This window comes from Lissotriton helveticus, chromosome 1_1 (genome assembly GCF_964261635.1).
Source record: "Lissotriton helveticus chromosome 1_1, aLisHel1.1, whole genome shotgun sequence".
NCBI classification, from domain to species: Eukaryota; Metazoa; Chordata; class Amphibia; order Caudata; family Salamandridae; genus Lissotriton; species Lissotriton helveticus.
The window spans coordinates 605087825-605108805 of NC_136057.1; the positions used below are offsets into that span (position 1 = coordinate 605087825).

Genomic DNA, 20981 nt, shown 5'->3' on the forward strand with positions numbered 1-20981 from the left:
TCCCCTTAGCACCTTGAGACCCTAACATGTGATTAGCGTGCTCTAAAAATGTCTGATTGATTGATTAAGGTTGCACCTCTCACATTTTTACTCAATCAGAAACTACCTCCTTGAATGTTCATGACCCATTAGTAATCTTGCAGCAAGGACAGTTACCAACATCTCATCAGACTGCTACTTTGAGTGCAGATGCTGCACTGAGTGGTGACCGAAAAGCGCTGAAGTAAGATCGGTTCAACGTATGATAAAATTGGTATCAACCAAAAGCCTAGATCTCTAGCCTATATTTTTAACTGATAATTGGCTTGACCTGTCCAGTCTACATTTTTTCACAAATTAATTAGGCAAATGAGTAGGACTAGTTCAGAATTTTCCAAGAGGAATCTGGTAGAAACATTAATAAGCAAAAAAAGATACTTACCTCTCAAGCACTAAGGATAGACAAGCATTCTTCTATTATGTCAGGCACTTTCACAAGCATGGGTATTTTAGCATAGTGGAATGCTGACTAATAGACTCTTTGTTTAGTTAATGGGACTACAGCACCAAAGTGTTAAATCCCTAAAATGACAGTGGCGCTATTACCTACCTTTTATCCTTCATAAATTCTTTAACATTACCCAGTCTCAAAATTGGTGCAGCACATAAATGGCAAGGGAACATTAGATCTGTGAGCATGGACTAAGTTGCAGACACGTTAAACTTGGTTACTAGCTGGTTCTCTAAACGTGGTTGATGCCACATGCCTGTGACATATATACCCATTTACTGTTTTATACACATAAGTACACAAAGAATAAGAGTGCATAACTTTAATGATATACTTACGTTTTTCGAAGGTTTTCTGAGAACATCTCCTACGCCACCCCCATTGCGCAGTCCCTGGTTTAATACTGTAACAATGCACATTAGGAGTGTATCACAGGTTCTTTCAATTCCATCCTCATCCTCTTCATCCACTACAAGCAAAGTACAGGCAGTTAGAATAAAGCAACACAATACAATAAAATCTGATGAAACAGAATACTGCAAATAAAAGATTACCAAACTGTTACATAAAACTAATTCCTTCCACCTTAATTATCTAATGGTTAGCTCATGCTTAAGCTATTCAGGAAACACAGATGATCCTATTACAACAAAGGGGAAAAAGATATTAAGTGGATAATATCATTATGTTCAACCCTCTCCTCATTTGCAGTTAGAATTACTACGCTGAAGCGCTTGGTTAGTTTTATAGGTAATGTTTCAATCCTTGTTCATGGAGTGATTCCCAGTGAATCAGTGAGAATGACAATAGACATGTCAAGGGATGGATTACCTGCGTGCCAAGCATTGGATTACTGTTGGTCATCTCAAAAAGGGGGTGGGAACAAACCACTCGAACATGTGAACTGGCAGCAGGGAGAGTAACATACCCTGGGATATACTGCTTACGCCCTTATTCAGGTGGCATCTACTGAACAGCTCATCTGGAGAGAAAGGAGGGATTGACGAGAAAGTTGCCAGAGGATCTGCATCAGGAAGAGTGAGAGTGAGAGACTAAGAGAGGATCCCTGAAGAGAAACAAAGAAGAAATCCAGATCTCTTCAGAAGACATTTACCAGTAAAGCCCAGGGTGCAGAGATGTGAAAGGGCCTGAAGTACTGAACCAAGAAGACAGACATTATTGGAAGCCCACCCTGACCGTAGGAGGCTTATCATGTGGAGTCCTTAGACGGAGAAGAATCAGGAAGGAATAAGATGCTATCGCGACCACCTGGCCCCACTGCACCCTGTAATACTGCACCATGATGAAATCACTGAGTCAAGCAGGACACTGAGTCCCCAAATGGCAGAACCATAAGACAAGATTGTAGCATAAGGCAAGGGTTCCGGAACCGGTGGGCAGAAAGAAAGAGGTGGAAGGACAGGAGTGGGCAGGACAAGATGGGATACACAGGGTAAGATAAGGCAGCAGCCACAAGGGGACCAGAAGGGCAGCTTGAAGGTATTGGTATTTGGTCTTTTAGACATCTGAACCACCACTTTCATGGAGCCTTGTTTTTACTCCCTTACTAATCACAATTCCCTAAATCACAGCTCCTGCCATTCGTGTCCTATCGCCTATCAGCCTCCTGTTTTGGTTGACAGCTGATACTTTCATCACTTTCAGTGTACAAGAACAGCCAAACCCAATGCCAGCCAGCGGGAAACAATTAATCTATTGAAGACCTCCTGCTAATGGACCAACCTCAAAAAATAGTCTTCCTAACAAAATGCTGTACCCCAAAAAACTGCTACAATGTGCACGCTGACTTGAAATAAGCCTTTGAATGCCTTGTCCTTTTGATGTAGGAACAAACGTGGAGGATAAATCTGAACAAAGGGAGTAAAATTAGGCATGTACTGAAGGCCAGCTTGACTCCAAGCATTCACTTTCTCTAGTCCCAAGAAGGCTTCAACAGGATGGGGATGCATTTAGCAGACGAGATTTCACTTGGCCATTCATAATTTTCCTAGGCTAGGCTGTGAATCACTCTATGCCTTGGACTTATTTTAGGGTATTATGCAATCGCTTGATATTTTAAAATATTTGCATGGACCTATGTTTTAACAACAATTACGCAATCTGTCCAAATATTCACTATAGTAGGGGAACATTAGCAGCTGTTTTATTACCAGCTGTTTTTAAGATAATCCATGTGAAGACAATTTCTGCAATTCCATTTGCCTACCCATTATATTGTCTACCCATCTTGTTAATATTTATATTTTTTATTGTATTCAAAGCTTGCAAGGGGCACCCCAAACATTCCATGATCCATACAATCTCTGGAATGTATTGTCTCAATATAGGCTTGCGGTTCTTACCCTTAGGACTTCTGAGGACCCCCACTTAATCATTACTGAAAACTGGGGACCCCAACTGGAAACTGCTTAAGACCACCTTGTTAGGGCTCGCAAGCGAAAAGTCCTTTTTTAAAATGTTTACGTCAGTCTGCACAGTAGCTCCATCCAAAGCGCAGAGATACCCTTCCGGGGGAGATTCAGGCGCTATACAAAACCCACAAACTAAACGGAATCATTATTGAAATTCAGAACTCCCACTAAGTCATAACTGGAATCCCGGGACCCCGGTTTAAGCATTTTCGATCCTATGTACTACAAAATAATTCACAAAAACTACAGAGACAAGCATTCATCAAACAAATACACAAATGACGAGATACTTTATTTAAGAAGCAAATATATATATAACAATTTATAGGAAGGTTGTAGCATTTTTAAATTCAATTAAAGCCACTCCTCGTCCATACCATGTTCCGTTTAATGCATTTGATCTGCTCCAATGAGGCAATCTGAGGACACTAACTTAATTTTTATCCTCCAATTTCAAATCTCTTCACATTTACAGAATGTTTTAAAAGTTTCAATTGTACATATTGCTTTTTTTTTATGTACACTTTATTAACCTGTTAATATTATTACATTTTCAAAGCAGTCATAGACCCCCTGAGCAGACTGCAGACCCCCTGGGGAGCCCAGATCACAGGTTAAGAACTACTGACTTATGCACAACAACAACAATTTAGCATGTGTTTAAAACATTTTTTTAGATTTTTTCCAAAATTGAAAAACAAAATAAAGAGCTGGGTCAACAGCAGCTACATTCATAGTGTGCCCCATCTTTAGAGCATCCTCGAAACATCTGAATACAATACTATTCTATTTCAAGATTTCCCATTAGTGCCCCCTTATTATCAATTTGCTATTTATCTTTTTAACGCGTGTATTTTGCTTATCTACTTTGCTTTACAGGTGCATCATTACTGACATCTATGTAATGCCTGATATTTCGATCCTTTATGATGGCTGGTGTCTGAGTCAGCAGCACCAACATTTCTGCTGTTGGTGCTAAATCCGTCAATTTTGTGCGCCGTCTGATGGGTTTTCTACTCCGTCTGCAAGCAATACCCATTCTATCAGATCTCTTTTCCACTGGTCATATTACGGAGCACATAGCCTGACACTGTGCTTAGCTATACATCGTTTAGCACGGGCACACACAAATGCGTGATTCATTTCACCATTTTCTTGGCCTTATTGTGGTAATAAGATCCCAATAGGCATTCCTTAATGTTTTTAAACATTGTTTGTATTGCCTGGCCTAAACCTAATAATAATCCTTCCCAAAATGCTTCAATAAACTGACAGCTTCACAGCATGTGCAGGAAGCTTGCCAGTGGTACAGGACACATCTTCCAATCTATCTACCTATCACGGCATATATGTGGCAATGTTTGCGGCGTAATGTAGGTTTGGGGTAAATAATGAAACTGAATCAATTCAAACCTTGCGTCAGTCGACATTTTTTATTTGACTTGTTTGCAAGCTTAATTTCATTGTGGCTTTTTTATTGCATCATGCCATCTTTCTTGTTTAATGTCACCTGCTTTTTCTTGTTTTATTGCGGCATTCAATATTTGCATTGGTTTCCTACCTCAGTGCAAGTAACATTGACATAGTGTGTGTTCTCAGGAACCTCCAGGAATGCTGCAGAGTTGTCCAGATGTGCCTATTGAAGGGACTGACCCTTTCCAGTTCTAAATAGTTCACTTGCTTCTGCAAAGATAATTAATTTTCTTTTTTGATGGAAATCTCCAATAATGTTGCAATCACCCTTTGCCATCTTATTATTGAAATTTGTCTCATATTTGTAATGTTGTGAGTAAGTATCAAGGACCCCCTGAGGAACTAAATGCTATAAGTCCTAGGTCAGGGATTAAACAGCAATTGAAACAAAACAACCTAGGTACTTAAATGTAACATTTGTCAAACCTAATATTACACAGAAAGAGAGGTTACAAAAGGTATATACTCAATATTTATTGAATTCTTCATGAAAAAACAAGTATCACATTATCAGTCACAAGTTAAAATTTATCACAATTCATATTAAAAACATAAAAAGCGAATAACACAACAATAAAAAGTGGCAAAATAAATCTCGACGCGCGTTTTGGCGACCAGCGCCTTCTTCTGGAGCAGCCACGTATATCGTATGGACTTCAGTGTAGTAATTATTGTATGCTATATCTTTGCCACTGGTCAGTAAGTTATTCACAAAACTGCAAGGAAATGTCAGAATTACTTCACTATTGATTTATTACCAGTTGATAGGCGACATTATAGCCATAACTTTAAAGGCGGATATATTTATTTACCTAATTTCGTATCAGAAAAGGCGGTAGGGTCCTTGTCGGTCTGTGTTTTATATAGGACGAAAGCGCCTCTACATAACATGCAAGTAACGCTTGTAACTCTAATTTGTCCAACCTGTGCCAAAGGAAGACCCGAATTTTCTCATATTAATAATTCAGTTTGAAAAGGCTATATTATTAGTGTGAGTATTCAATAAATATTGAGTATAGACCTATTGTAACCTCACTTTCTGTGTAATATTAGGTTTGACAAATGTTACATTTAAGTACCTAGGTTGTTTTGTTTCAATTCATATTTGTAATGACCATATTGACATATTTGGTGCAAACAGCAGTATCTTTGACACCTACTTTTCCCATACCATACCCACATTTCGGACTACATATGGGTAAGTGCCTGGCACAACTCGCCCCCTCATTAATGCGACTGGTAGTGTGCCTGGTGAGTAAGCTCCTGACAACACATTTTTTCTTAGTTAGGTTGATCATCAAACCAGAGTACTGCATGTTTTACTTGTGTCGCTATATAGCAGAGCAGCAAGTCGGGAAGCACTAGTCTGCTGATGGTTCACACAAGCTTAAAAACAGCCAATTTAGTACAGACACACTCGCGACAGAGAAGGGTTTTCTATTTCCTAATATTCTGGAGTAATCATTAAACAACCCCCACCATTGGCTGCATGGACCTTTGTTCGTCAACAAGGAAAAGTAAAAGAAAAGAACAAAAAAAAGGAGCAATCATCTACATCAAACAAATAGGCATTACATGAATTACTATTAGTACAGTCAATAAAGATAATTTGTTTGAGTCAAAGGGTTTTATTTTTCAAATTCTTTAGTTTTACATTATTTACTCAGGAAGTATTAGTCTTTTAAGTATTAGAATTCAAAATGAATATAATCCAATAATCAATATTTCATTAAAAGGAAGAATATAATATTTGACAGCATAACAGTTATTATTGCTCCATAAAGGAATGTCCTTTAATTTGAGTTAAATTTGATTTAAATAGAATCAAGAGTTTTGATTAGAAAAAAATGCATATGCATAAAGCCTTTGCATATCAACTAAAAGGAAAGATCAAGCTGGAAAGTATTCTCAGCAGACAGGTAATACATTCAGAAAATAAGCTAAGTAAGCTCCCATAAAGAGAGATAGAACCTCAAGAAACTCAGGGATGAGTCTCCAGCAAATGCGAGTGAGAGAAGCTCCCCTACTCTAAGAACATGAAACTTAATATAACACACAATATTCTAGATTCTCGTGTTTTAGCTTGTCTGCTTGTCTGACGTGCTGCAGAACACATTCTCTGTCTCTCCAATTCAAGAATCTAGTTATCAGCTCTCTCAGGGGTGCTACAGGATGGGGAACTGTGAATGAGATCCCTCTGTGCCCTCTCACTGTGGATGAGAGTCCTCATGCTTTAGCACAGTCTGCTCAAGGAATACTAAGACGCATAGTTTGTTTCGCTCTAAAACGACTCTCGGCATTGCATGCATTATCTTCCAGGACTTTGGCATGCATTGTCATCATATTTGCTGCTTCCTGCAGTGATTTGAATTCTGTGCACAATGTTTGTATCTAGTCTTCTCCCATTAAAATATTTTCAGTAATTCATTTATAGGTCCGTACTTAATGAGTTAACTTCAATTGTTTATTATCAAAAGGAGAGAGAACAGACCGAGTCGCATTCTCTCAAACAATATCCCATACACAATAGGTCAACTAGGCAAAAAAGAACCAACAAAGGGAAACCCCTTGAAAGTCCTACTGACAAATCCAAAGGTTTTAGAATGGACACCTCACCCACTGAATAATGGTATGCTTCATCATCAGTGCCTATCCACACCCTGGTAGGGTTGTACCACCAGGGCAGACTCAATCATGAATGGAAGTTCTAATATAAAGTATTTCTCTGGATAAAGCAGGGATCCAGATAGGTAAAGATGCTAAAAATGACTCATGGTATACCCAAAAATAATTACTTTTTATTAATAGGGTTTGATGGGCATCATTTAAAAAAATCGATACAGGACCTTAATTAAGCATTAGTTTCTCAATTGCCCCTGGTTTTTGCAAACATGTATTGGCCCTCGCTAAGAGCCTATTTGGGTCTGGGGGCCTTGTCAGGGCTGCGTGTACATCCCTTCTAACCTATTCATGCACTCCATGCACATTTATAAGGTGTATGGTTCTCACCGGAAACGGAACCTTCTAGTTCAGTGGTGCCGACAAAATGTTTTTTTAATTCCGGAAAGAATTAGACAAAAAAGTGAATTTAAGGATCTAAATCGGACGTGTTTTTTTTTGGGGGGGGCGGAACGTGTGATTCATGAGGGACATAAAAAGCCCGCTGATAACCAGGTTTTTAGCTGAACAGAGGGGACAGCATAATCTCATCATAACCAACCCAATCCTTACTCGTGCAAGCAGTCATTTTTACCAATCATGAAGAATAATGGAGTTTCACGGTTGATGAAACATTGAGGAAATGGAAGGACAACTCCAGTTATAGACGCACAAAATAAAATAAATCCAATGTTTTTAACACTGTAAGACATGCTCATAAGATGTGAAGTGTAACATGTAAACTTATTCAACGCATGCATGTGCATGCACAAATTCATTTGTGATGTGTTTATAAACACTCACAAATCTTACCCTATTTAAGATGTTTCAGGGTTCATGCGTGTCTGGTGAAGGAACCGTCCTATAGTCAAAAACTTGTAAAAAGACATTTAGGAAAGTGAAAGTACATAGTCAAATTTCGTACAGACAATTTACGGACAATGCCATACGTGATTCAATCAACATTTCTTTACATAATCCCTTCAGAAGTGCACTAGACCACCTCTTTACTACATGGCACTAGAGCTGATTAACTGGCACTCTTCTGAAGTTGGACCTGTTTTTTAACCTCTTTGTCAACTTGCCGGTGCGTGCTAGTCACTGCAGTCAAGTTGTGCCCTCCTAAAAATAAGTAGTCTAAGTACTCAGAATCACAAGTCTCAGTTTCCTTTGAAATGTCAAAGCTCACGCCAAAAGTCGTGTTTCAAATGCGGCTTGTCAGTGGGGATCCAACAGTTTGCCCAAGATAAACTGACCCCTTCAATTACACTTCCAACAGGGCATTTAGAGACTTGTAGCGGTATCTGTGATCCACCAGGTAAATACTTGCTGCGTGTTATGTACTTTGACACACATGAGTATGATACCCAGTGCACCAATCCTGGGTTTAAATGTATAAAGCCCCCACCAAGGGTCATGCTTCTTTAGAAGAACAACTTGTCGGGAGACTACAAATACATAAAGGCCTGGTAAAATCCATTGGGTTTGTTGCCAAGGCTGGTTTTAAATGTTTGAAGCTCCTGCCAAGGGCTATGTTTATTTAAAAAACAACTTGTGAGGAGACTACAAATACATAAAGAAGGCCTTGAAAATTCCCTTTGGTTTGCTCCCGCAGCAGTTATAGTGGCCCGTGGGGATATCAGGAGTAGCAGAAATAGTTTCTGTAATTCTTTTACACGTCCGCTCTTAATGGGTTAACTTCAATTGTCACTGTGTTGCTCTTTGCCACCAGTACACCTTTCAAGCTCTGTATTGCAGTGAGGACATCAGTTGGCAGTGGTTCTTTGTTTCAATCAGGTTGCTCAGTATCTGTATGGGCAGTCACTTATCGGGTGTTTCTGGGAGGTTGGGTCTGCAATGCTGCATACTGCATGATGGTGTTGCTTTGCGTGTTTTATTGCATTACCCTAGCCCTACATTGTGGTCTCCTTGTTGATGCCTTTTAGCTTTGTTCCTTTACGGCTCTTATAAGTGCATCTGCCCAAAGGGCTGCAGGGCTATCACCACTGCCACTCAGCGTAATCCTTGCTGAGAGAAGTATATGGGCTAACCTGAGTTCTTTGCTAAGCACAGTGTGAGCTCATCTGCTCAGCTGCAATTTCATGGCTGGGGCCTTTTCAATTATAGCACTGTTTGTGATGAGCAGCCATCCTAACTAAAATAGTTGACTTAATGGCTATCTATCACATGGAGTGTAAGTCACTCTAAAGTTGGTTTCGCGAGGAGATGTCTAACAAGTGAACACATCAATTACTGCTGCTTCACTGATCCATTTGCAGTTTTCTTCCCCCTCAGTGTTGCATGCATACCGACCCCACCACAGTCAGGTGAACATTTTAATGCTGCAAAGCTGTTGATATATTAAATTGCCATTTTCTCGATTTGCCAGTTACAACTTTAGCCAGCCCATTGCAGTGTTTACCCAACCCACATTTCCTAAACCTTCCAAGAAGAACTCCAGTGCACTGTAGATCTAGGCTTCCCCACCACCACTTCCTGACTCAAGGCAGAGGAACAACAGAACTTGCCAGTTCATCTTCTACCTCTGTAGAAGGAGTTAATCTTCAACTTCAGCTTCTGCCCACATCACAGCGCCACCAGACACACTGTCAGTGTTCTTTCCTCTCTGCAAGTGCTTCTACTCCATGATGGGCACCAGTGGCACCCCAATTATCTAAGCGTCCCGGCCATGCAACAACAAGGCGCTGCCAGGCTCCGTAATCACACTCTTTCATCTGGTCTCAACGTCTCTCTTTCAGGACAAGCACCACCATCTCACTCGCTGAGGCCTTTTTAGGAGATGTGGGGTTACAGGTTTCCCAATTGGATGCTGTGGGATTTTTACAGAGTCAATCAGTATCTCTCAAAGAACATATGTCATCTGCCATTTTGCCAGCTTTCAACCTTGTCTTTCATTACGATGGATGCCAGGTGTTTTGACCACCTATCTTGGTTTCAGAATTCTTCAGCTTTAATAATCTTCTATTAATTTCTTTCTGATGCACACTTAAAGATGACTTATATCAGGTCACTTATACAGAGCATAGGAGAAATCATTTGTTTAGGGAGAGGATGTAGCCTTAGGACTACAGCGGCTGACCTCGAAGCTGGGGTACTGGGTTTGAGTCTCGGTGATGATGCTCGACATCCTGTGATTCTGGGCAAATCACTTAATCTCCACGTGCCTAACAAAAATGAATATGTCCTCTTGTAACTAAACTGGAACGAAACTGGTGCTCATGTAAAGAGCTCTTATACCCAATCTCTCTGGTCTAGTTCGTGCTATATAAAACTCTAGTAAAAAAAAAATGTGTTCTGTCCATCAATAAACTTGCAAGAGCAAACAATTCTTCCAATGAGAATAGCCTCATTCATCAATGAAGATACAGAAGCATCTAGTCTCACTTGTGTCAAGATTCTTATTCCCCACAGAACAACTGCACGAGCATAATACCTCCAGAACTGTGTTGAGAAGTTGTACTGAGCCAAAAGTAAAAGTATTGTTAGATTGAGAAAAAATCACTAGAGGACCTTAGTATTCCCATGGCTAGGTTCAAATATACCATGCCACTGGAAGCAACTCCCTGAACTGGAAATATAAGATGTCAGGAGTTCCAGGCACTGATCAAACAGAATATATCTGCAGAGTTCTTCAAATTGGAGTAATATGCATACTTAATAGACAAGGTGAAAGCAGAAAAGAGGAATAGCTTCAGGTTTAAGTACTAACAGCAAGGAAAAGTAGAGGCATTCAACTAAGAATTCAGCAGCAAGCTAAATTCCATGAACCATTACTTCATTTCTTGAAAAAGCCTCTGGGAAGAGAAACAGTTGTGGTGAACACAATAGTGAAAATCTCTAAAAGGTGCAGAAAATACAGAGCTAGATTTGCCAAGGGAGGCTTGTAAATATTCTCACACAACCCAGTTGAGCAGCATCTGTACTAATGGCAATACTCCCATGTACGGTTAGGGACAAACATGGTCCCAAGAACGCACATTCACAGCAGTGGCTATTTATTTATTTTATTTATTTATTAAGTTTGTATAGCGCGACAGCTACCCACAAGGGTTTCCCGGCGCTGAAAGACAATTGCAGCAAAAATACAATCCCAGGAGAATTATTGGACAAAAAGCCAGGACTTCACGGCTCTACGAAAACGGATGTGACAGTTCTCCATCCGCAGACCCTAGGGAAGTGAGTTCCAGAGTTTGGGTCCCAAGGTTGCGAAGGAGCTGCCGCCCATTCTCGACAGTCTGAACTTAGGAATACAGAATAAGTGTTGGGAAGAAGAGCGAAGTGAACGGGCAGGGATATAAGGTGTGACAAGGGACTGAAGATAAGAGGGGGCAACTCCAATCTTGATCTTGTGCATAAAGCACAGTGCCTTAAATTTTACACGGTTGTCAAGACTGAGCCAGTGAAGCTCCCTCAGACGCTCAGTGATATGATCCCGTATTTGGCAACCACAGAGATGCCGTGCAGCAGCATTTTGAACCAGTTGGAGACAGCGTATGACCGCCTTGGTAGCCCCCAGATAGAGTACGTTGCCGTAGTCCAATCTGGAAGTCACCAAGGCCGTCATCACGGATCTCTGGGTGTTAGGAGGTAAAATCCAGAACATTTTTCTCAGCCACCGTAAGATGGTAAAGCAGGTGGCTGCAACTTTGTTGGCCTGATCTTTCATAGATAGACCCTTGTCGATAATGACCCCGAGGTTACGCACTCGTTCTGAAGGAGTGGGCAAGGAACCCATGGTCAATGGCCAGTGTCTCGGGCTCCAAAGACCAGGTTTGTCTCCGAGGACTAATACCTCAGTCTTACCGCTGTTTAATTTAAGAAAGTTGCGATTCATCCAACAGGATATTTCGCTGAGACCCGCTTGCAGAGAAGAGGAAGAAGTAGAATCAGCTTGGGATAAAGAAAAAACAATTTGAGAATCATCAGCGTAAGTGAATAAATTTAAACCAGAACGATGTGCGATATGGGCCAGAGGAATAACATAAAGATTAAAAAGAAGGGGCCTAAGGATAGAACCCTGGGGCACACCATGTGGGGACACATAAGTTTTGGAAGTAGACGTGTGAGAGAAAATTTGAAAAGTACGGTCCGTGAGAAAAGACGTAATCCAGTTCAGGGCTTTTCCGCCGATGCCAAAGGAAGCTAGGTTATTAAGAAGGATGCTGTGCGATACAGTATCAAAGGCTGCACTGAGATCAAGTAGTATCAGTGCAGCCGTTTCACCTCGATCCAGTAGCAAGCGAAGATTCTCAGTCACTCCTAGAAGAGTGGTTTCTGTAGAGAAACCCGGACGAAAACCAGACTGGGAAGAATGAAGAAGATTGTTAGTTGCCACAAATTGCGACAAATGCAGATGAATATGCCTCTCAAGGATTTTAGAGAATGCAGGCAATAACGAAATAGGGCGAAAATTGGAAGCAACATTTGGATCCGCGGTCGTTTTTTTTAATAGCGGGGTGACCATTGCGTGCTTCCAACAACTAGGGACAGTGGCCGAGCTAAGTGAAAAATTAAGTAAAGTGCAAATCGTGGTAAGTTGAGGGAGCTCTAGCATACGTAAAATCGAAATGGGTAAAGGATCACCTGGAGAGCCTGACTTAATGTTGCTCAAGATCTTCAGTAAGGTAGAAGGGCAGAGATCAGGCCAGGTCAAGAGTGAGGCCGAAGGTGGACACAAGGCTGGGGGTAGAGACAAGGGATCTGTGCCATTCGCCGTAATAGAAGGTGAATTCATCAAGGCATTGCTGTCATCTCGGGCTGCAATATCCTGGTAGATGTTTTCGATTTTAGAAATAAAATACTGGGCGAGTTCATCACATTTACTGCTAGATAGAGGGGGGGTGTAGCAGTAGTCTGTGAGCCAGCAAGATCTCTGACCACATTAAATAATACTTTGGATTTGTTTATTGCTTCGGTGATTATTTTGTTTGCATAAGTGGCTCTAGTGTGGGCACAAGCCTTGTGATATTGCTTTAGTTCCGTTTTATAATTGAGACCTGCAGAGATGGAGTAATCCCTTCTCCAGACACGTTCCAGTTTTGTGCATCGGGATTTATGAAGACTTAGTGTCTCGTTGTACCAAAGGGCAGGTGATTTATGAATAGTTCTTTTCTTTTGGGCAAGGGGGAGACAGATGTTAATAGCTTCAAAAAGCCAAGAATTCACAGAACTAGCCACAGTTTCCATGTCACCCGAGCCTGATAGATTGTTTGGCGCAATATCGAGCAAGGTTTTATTTAAAGCAACAATATCGAGATTCTTTCGATCTCTCTTCCTGATATTCACAGAAGAATTGTGATTAGACTGTGCTTCATTACTCGTCATGATAAACTTAATGAGGTAATGGTCAGACCAGGGAACTGGCAACGGCGGAAAACAGACTAGTTGAATGATATTTGAAAGGATAGGATCTAAAAGATGCCCACCTTTATGAGTGGGGCCCTTAATATGTAAGGTTAGATTAATAGAAGCTAGATCCGCAGTAAAATTACCAGCCACACTGTCCGTAAGGTCTTCTAAATGCAAATTCAGATCGCCAACAATTAAAAAATTACTGGACGATGTAAGAACGGATGCTATATATTCTAGGAATTGTGACTGCCAGGGATTCACAGTGCCCGGAGGACGATACACTAGCAGTCCCGTGAGGGTGTTTTTAGGGTTAAGAGCAAGCTTAAAATGCAATGCTTCACAGCTGTCTAAAATGACAGGATCAGACTGACATTGATACTTTTTCTTAAATATAATTGCCACACCACCCCCTACTTTTTTAAGACGGTCACTCCTAACAATGGCATACTCGACAGGTAAAGCTTCGGCAATATCATGGCCGGAACTGTCGTGAAGCCATGTTTCAGTGATGACGAGAGCGTCAGGGGCTTCATCGGTCAACAAATCAAATATTTCACGTTTATGCTTGGGCAGTGAACGGCAATTAGGACTCAAGAACATGTAACTTGGGAAAGAGGGAGTGGTCGTCCGTGATTCTAGGCTGTTGCATAAATGCGGGGCGTCTAAATGAAAAGAACAATGAGGGCAATGTTGAGGGAACTGGTCAAGCATGTCAAAAGAAACAACTGTACGAGTCCTCGAAGGTCTCAAATCCAGTAGTTGTTTAGCATCATAAGAGAGAAAAGTCCCTGTAAAGTGACCAGGGGGTATGGCCCCGGGGCCCGTCTGGGCGCAGACGGGCACCCTTTGGCACGCCTTTGGCGCGCCATCATCGCGCCCGCTGCGCCCGCCCGCTGCGCCCGTCCGCTGTGCGGACGGGAAATAACGCACATTTATACAGGAAGAGGGTGGGAGTGTCGAAAAGACTAGACCGCGATCCCTGCACCTCCCAAAAATGGCGGCTCACCCCCGGCTCAACCCGCAGCAGCGTTCAATCGGCTGTGCGGTCAGATGTCAGTGCAACAGATTGGTTGTGTTCAAAATGAGCAGGTAAGCAGCAAAGAAAGTGAAATAATTAAAAACGCTATTAAAACAGGATAAGGTATTCCGCCTAACTTTCCCGGCTTTCCGCCTCAGGAAAGTGAAATTGCTTAGAGTCAATCGATTTCGCGTCATGGCCAGCGCGATTTAAATACCTGAGAGGGCGGGAGGGTCGAAAAGACTAGACCGCGATCCCTGCACCTCCCAAAAATGGCGGCTCACCCCCGGCTCAACCCGCAGCAGCGTTCAATCGGCTGTGCGGTCAGATGTCAGTGCAACAGATTGGTTGTGTGCAAAAAAGGCAGGTAAGCAGCAAAGAAAGTGAAATAATTAAAAACGCTATTAAAACAGGATAAGGTATTCCGCCTAACTTTCCCGGCTTTCCGCCTCAGGAAAGTGAAATTGCTTAGAGTCTTGTTGGTTTTCCTTTACCTATGTATTGATCAAGTGTACAGGAGTGCTAGCCTCCCTGTGTACAGACCACTTACCAAGTATTGTTAATGAACTTCAGCTGGTAATGCCTCTTCATAAACAACATTTTAAATTTTGCTTGTGAAGCTCTGAGGAATGATCATGATTCTCACTGACTAGTACAGTGCCAGTCTTCCATCTCACTTGGGATTGCTTGCTACATTCCTATCTCCTACTGCAGACCAGCACTATTCACTTCATAGCCCTTCAGGAGGCCTTCAGATCGGGCCCTGCCCAGACACCGGGGCCTCCCGTGCCCACCCAGAGCCGTCTCTGGCCCCAGGTACCTGTTCTGCCTCCCTCCGCCATGGTGCAGATATCATTCACACGGACCCGCCTGGCAGAGGAGTCTGGGAGTGAGGATCAAGGCAGCGCCTTCTTACTGCTGGGCCCTGCTGACGGCGGCCTGGAGGCTTCGCAGCGCCCCGCCTGGCGCCAGCAGCTCAGCTGTGTAAGGGGCACGTGTGACTTGGGTGGAGAGGAAGTGCCGGATCCCAACTGCTGCAGCTTGTCTGAGAGCGGCCGGGGAGCTGAGATTGGGCCCCCACCCGCCCCAGTGTAGGAGCCGGACCGCGAACTCCCGGGCTCATTCTTTGCCCCCTGGGGGCCTCAGGTACCGCTCGGTGCGCTGCCCCGGGAGAGGGCCTTGGCTGTAGTGGTGACCGAGCTAGAAGCTGCGCCTACCCCGCTGCTTGAGAACGGGGCGAACAACAACGACTGCAGTGGCGGGGGCCCCAGTCACAACTTGCTGCTTCTTTTCCTCCGATCCTCGAGGTCTGCTGGAGTGTTCCTCCCCCCTCCCTTTCCCTTCTGCTGGTGCACTGGGAGCTCCTGCAGCTGCCGCCGTGTTGGGGGGGGGCTCACCATACTTTCCATTGCTGGCGCGCTCTATAGCCTGTGTGAGGAGGCTTGACCACGGCAGCGGCGCCTTGACCCGTTTCCCCTGGCAATAGCTTCCAACACCCTGCTCCTGATCTGTGGATGCCTGAACTGACCTGCTTCTAGTATTTGCCAACATTCCTGCGGGGCTGCATAGTTTGACTTTTGCTGGCACTGCTTGCCTGTTTCTGTTGCTGCAGCATACCCTCTGTGGAGTTATGATGATTTTTAATGCAGGAACTTTTCTCCGTGGGTGAGCTGTAATATCTCTTCCAGTGGACTCCGCTTGGCCAGGGTGTAGCTGTAGCTCCTCTTAGCTTCTCACCCTTAACGGGCCGCCGGGAATGGTTCAGGGGGCTGCGGGGTGAGCGACGGAGGAGGAGGACTTGGCGCTGCCCCCCCTGCGACCTTTCTACTTGCCACGGGATGCTTGCGGGCCTCGGTGCCCACTGCTTCTGCAAGACCCCGCCTGCTCTGGATCCCGACTTCACGATCCCCTCCAGGGGCCCTTCCTCACCGCCAATACCTGCACCCTCGTAAGAGCACCACCGCTGCAGCTGCCAGGCGGTCCGAGCCCCATCGTTAGCTTCTTTCCTCACCATAGGAGTCAGGCCTACTACACCTCCGGCACATCCTCCTCGCATCAACCCCGCCACCCCCCAGGCATTGCTTCGCGGCGATAGTCTCCCTACTGGGATCTGGCCCCATGGCGTCGGGGCACCCTAGGAAGGACCACTCGGTCAAGGACATGCTCCAACCCAAGGTGATGAGCCCGCGGCCGGCGGAGGGCGTGGACGCTCCGGCCATTCAGGCCTTCATGACCGCGCTTTTCTCCGCCCTTTAAGAGGACCTTCAAGAGCTCAAGGACCAACTGGCGGTAGACCTAGGTGAGGTCCGCCGCGATGTCTCAGACATTGGGGACCGGGTCACAACACTGGAGGAGCATGAGAATGGCCGTGATGAAGAACTTGAGATGCTGCGGCAGGAGGTTCTCCTACTCAAAGAACAACACGTCGATCTCCAGGGGCAGACGGAGGACCTCGAGAACCGCTCCCATCGCAACAATGTGCGTAGTGGAGCGGAGGAGGACGGCATAGGGGGTTTCGTGCAGGCCCTGTTCAGACATATCCTGGGCCCTGACCACACTCCGGAGATACAACTTGATCGAGTCCATCGAGTAGGCCTGCCCCGCCGTAGCAATGCACCTCCACCGGACATCCTGGCGTGTGTCCACAACTTTCAACTTAAAGAACTTATTCTGTGTAAGGCCAGAGACTCTCACCCCTTGCAATTTCACAGCCTTGTGCCAACGCTTTACCAAGTTCTTTCCGCGGTCAAGCTGCTCCAGCGACAGGAATTCTGGGCCGTCACCCAGTTCCTAAGGGAAAAAGAGATCCCTTGCGCGTGGGGGCACCCTTTCCGCATCATCTTCAAATATGACGGAAAATTGCATCAAATTCGCTCATAACGCGTGGCCTCACGCCTCCGACATTCTCGCGCTCTCGGAGGACGCCTGCGCCCCGCGGCACACGACCGGACCACTGGCACACCGTGGGCAAGCCCTTCCCCTCGCCCCTTAGCACGGACGCCGCTGCTCTTGCAAAAGAGCGGGAAAATGTCCTGGCATCTCTGGCTAGCAGTCCTGCCAACACCTCTCCCACCTGATCCTCCCCGCTTGCTAATGCATGGAATTCACCTCTCGAGCGGGTCCGTTGGCTGCCGTCCTTGCCCGCTTCTTGGACTTGAACTGTCGCTTCCCCTTAGAATACTATTACCATGACAAACTCTTGTCACTCCCGCATAGTTGCAGAAGTTTCGTACCACGTTCCAACAATCAACAAGTTTCTGCCCTGTCGGGCAATTTTCTTCATATCCATGTTGTTCTGTATTGGGGTTTCTTTTTACCGTTCTAGGGTCCGGTAGGTTCCCTCATCAGTGAGTCCTTATGCTGGCCATACACGCATCAGTCGCACGTACTTAGAGGTCCTTAGCCCCCGGGCTCCTCTTGCCTCATCTTCAATCTGGTGCAGCGCGCCAACTCTAAAAGCGAACCAAACCCCTTCCTCCCCCATCTAGATCTTAAGGTGCTTAGTCTCAACGCACAGGACCTTAACAATCCAACTAAACAGGGAGCAGTACTTTCATTACTGGAAAACTCTGGTGCAGACCTTTGCCTCCTCCAAGAAACCCATCTCCTGACACCCACCGCATGCGATACAAACATTTTCCCCACCAGTACTCAGCCTCTATGACAAGCAAGAGGGGTGGGGTGGCCATCCAAGTAGCAAAACAAAATCGGGAAAATGCAGGAGATTACAGGACGTCTTTTAGCGCTACGCCTCCAAATTGGCTCTTCCCTGTGCACCTTTGCTTCCATTTACTCCCCTAATCAACGTCCAGAGAAATTCTTAATAGAGGCCTGGGCCGCAGTGCTACACTCTCCAGACCCAGTGATGGTAGTAGGAGGGAACCTTAGCTTAGTGATGAGCAAGACACTGAATCGCTCAGGCTCTCGTACAGTGGGGCTGGCGCCATCTCCGATACGGGCGAGGTATGGCTGCGCGACGATGGAATCAGGGATGCCTGGCGCTGCATGCACCCGACCGTTAGGGATTATTCCTACTACTCAGCTGCACATAAAACGCACGCCCGGTTGGACCATTTTCTGGTCACCTCTGCTGCATGGAACTTAAGTCATAGGGGCAACTATTGAGGCGAGGGCCCTCTCCGATCATGCACATATTACTCTGTCAATGCGCTTCCCCGCTGAGAGCGCTGCCCCCTGCAGCGCTGGCGCTTGCGAGACTCGTTGCTTAGCTCCCCAGATGTAGTTTCGGACATTAGGCGCTGCATTACAGACTATATTGCGACTAATAATAGGGGAGACACACTGCTATCCTCGGTATGGGAGACGCTCAAATTGGTCACTTGGGGGTGCCCTCATAGCTAAAGCCTCCCATGACAACAAAGTTAGGCAATCGAAACACGCAGACCTGGAGACCGCGGTCAAGGAGTTGGAGGCCATACATAAACGCACAGGTGCTCCTCGCATATGGCGTCAACTGGAGAGAGAGCGCCTTCAGCTCCGCCGCCTTGATCTCGACCACCCCGAACACGCTGCAGTGCACCTAAAACATAAATATTTTGTGGGTTTCAATAAAGTAGGCCGCATGTTAACACATTGTCTTCTCAGTCAACAAGAGGCGCATACGGTCTCAGCACTCCGTGATGACACAGGTCACTCCATTACCGGTGACGCTCAGATTGTGGCAGCCTTCCACTCCTTCTATAGTGCGCTCTATGCGTCTGACCCCTCTCTACATTCCGATCCCTCGACCTACCTCGCCGGGGCGGCAATCACACCCTTACCCGACGGTGAAGCAGATTCCCTAGAAGCGCCTATCCGTATAGAAGAGGTGATATCCGCGATTGCGCGGTTGAAGTTACAGAAGGCGCCCGGCCCTGATGGCTTCAGTGCCTTTTTTTATAAGACTTACTGCACAATAACCCGGTTATTCAACTCCTTTGCGGATACTGGGTCTCTCACCCCTTCAATGCTACAGGCCTCTATATCGGTCATCCCTAAACCGGGTAAAGACTTGGAGATTTGCAGCTCATACCGACTGGTCTCCGTATTAAATATAGATGCCAAGTTATTCTCTAGTATACTGGCACACAGGCTAAATCCCTACATGCCGGGTCTCATCGAACCAGATCAATCCGGCTTATTCCGGGTAGGCAATGTGGGGACAACACTAAACGCATCTGCCACTATCGATAAGGTACACCGGTCAAAAGAAGAGGCTTCTCCTGGCCATCGACGCGGAGAAAGCATTCGACCGAGTACACTGGCCGTACCTCTTCGCGGATCTGGAGAGCTTTGGAGTGGTACCATGCTTCTGGAGCTGGATTGCGAGCAACTACAGCGCGCCCCAGGAGGCCGTTCGGGTCAACAGTGTCGTTTCGGCTCCCTTTGCAGTGGGGAGGGGAACAAGGCAGGGCTGCCCCCTTTCCCCCCTGCTCTTTGTCCTCTATATAGAGCCCAAGACCCAGCGACTCAGAGATAACCCTCTTGCCCATGGCATCCCCTTCGGCCTAGGTGAACACCTTCTCAGTCTATATGCTGACAACCTTATTTTTTCTGTGGCACAACCCTTAACCTCCCTGCCAGCTATTGTGGACAATCTCCATGAATTCAGCCAGTTTTCTGGCTTCAAAATCAATATGCATAAGTCACAGGTGCTCCATCTCACAGCCTCACCGCTGACGGTGGATGATCTTCGGAATCGGTGACCGATGGCATCACGTATCTAGGGCTGTCCTCCACAAAAGCCTTGTGCGGACGGCGGAAATAAATTACTCTGCTACAGTGGATCCGCACAGATCTGCAACGTTGGCATCGCCTGCCCCTGACATGGTTTGGGAGGTTATCTGCGGTTAAGATTAATGTGCTTCCGCGGGCTTTCTATCTATTTCAAACCCTACCGCTTGAACCCCCTCTGCACGCTCTTCGGCAGATACAGTCAGAGATTGAAGGGTTCGTCCAGGGCAAGTCTACACCCCGATTGCGGAAAGCGCAGCTTCAGAGACCTAAGAAAGCAGGAAGCCTGGCCCTCCCTAATATGGGCCGATACTTCCGAGCCTCCCAGCTGCGGTACTTGGTGGAGTGGAATCACCCCATGACCGAGAAATATTGGATGTTCATGAACCAATCCGTTGTGGGCCACCACATTTGGCGCGATACCTCGTTGCCGCGATTGGCTCGGGCATGGGGCTTATACTCCTCTCTTGTCACAAGCCCTACGATGCTCGTCTGGGACAGGGTGGCCCGGAGAGCTAATCTGTCCACCTTCCCCTCCCCCTTGAGCCCACTTTTCATGAACCCTGCGTTCCCGCCAGGGGTGAATAACCGAGCAGCGGCACGCTGGGTTGTGGAGGGCTGTAAACACCTAGGCCATATCTTCGATCTCAGGGGTCTGATTCCATTCAAGGAACTCCGAGCTGATTATAATGTGCCTGCATCTAATTGCTACCTACACTCGCAAATGGCGCACTGGCTATCTGGGCCTGAGACACGATCCCTGGCATTTCGCCCAATGCTGCAGTTTGAGAAATGGGTCCTTAGC

General features: G+C 45.5%; 1 protein-coding gene across 3 annotated transcripts in view; it reads right to left on the reverse strand.

Moving 5' to 3' along the window:
* The window catches only part of ITPR2 (inositol 1,4,5-trisphosphate receptor type 2), a 1735249-nt gene that overhangs the window by 176449 nt on the left and 1537819 nt on the right, over positions 1-20981 (reverse strand). For all 3 annotated transcript variants that reach the window (XM_078674117.1, XM_078674116.1, XM_078674118.1), the window contains one exon: positions 829-959. In XM_078674117.1, the coding sequence (XP_078530243.1) occupies positions 829-959 (131 nt within the window). The remainder of the gene's footprint in view (positions 1-828; positions 960-20981) is intronic.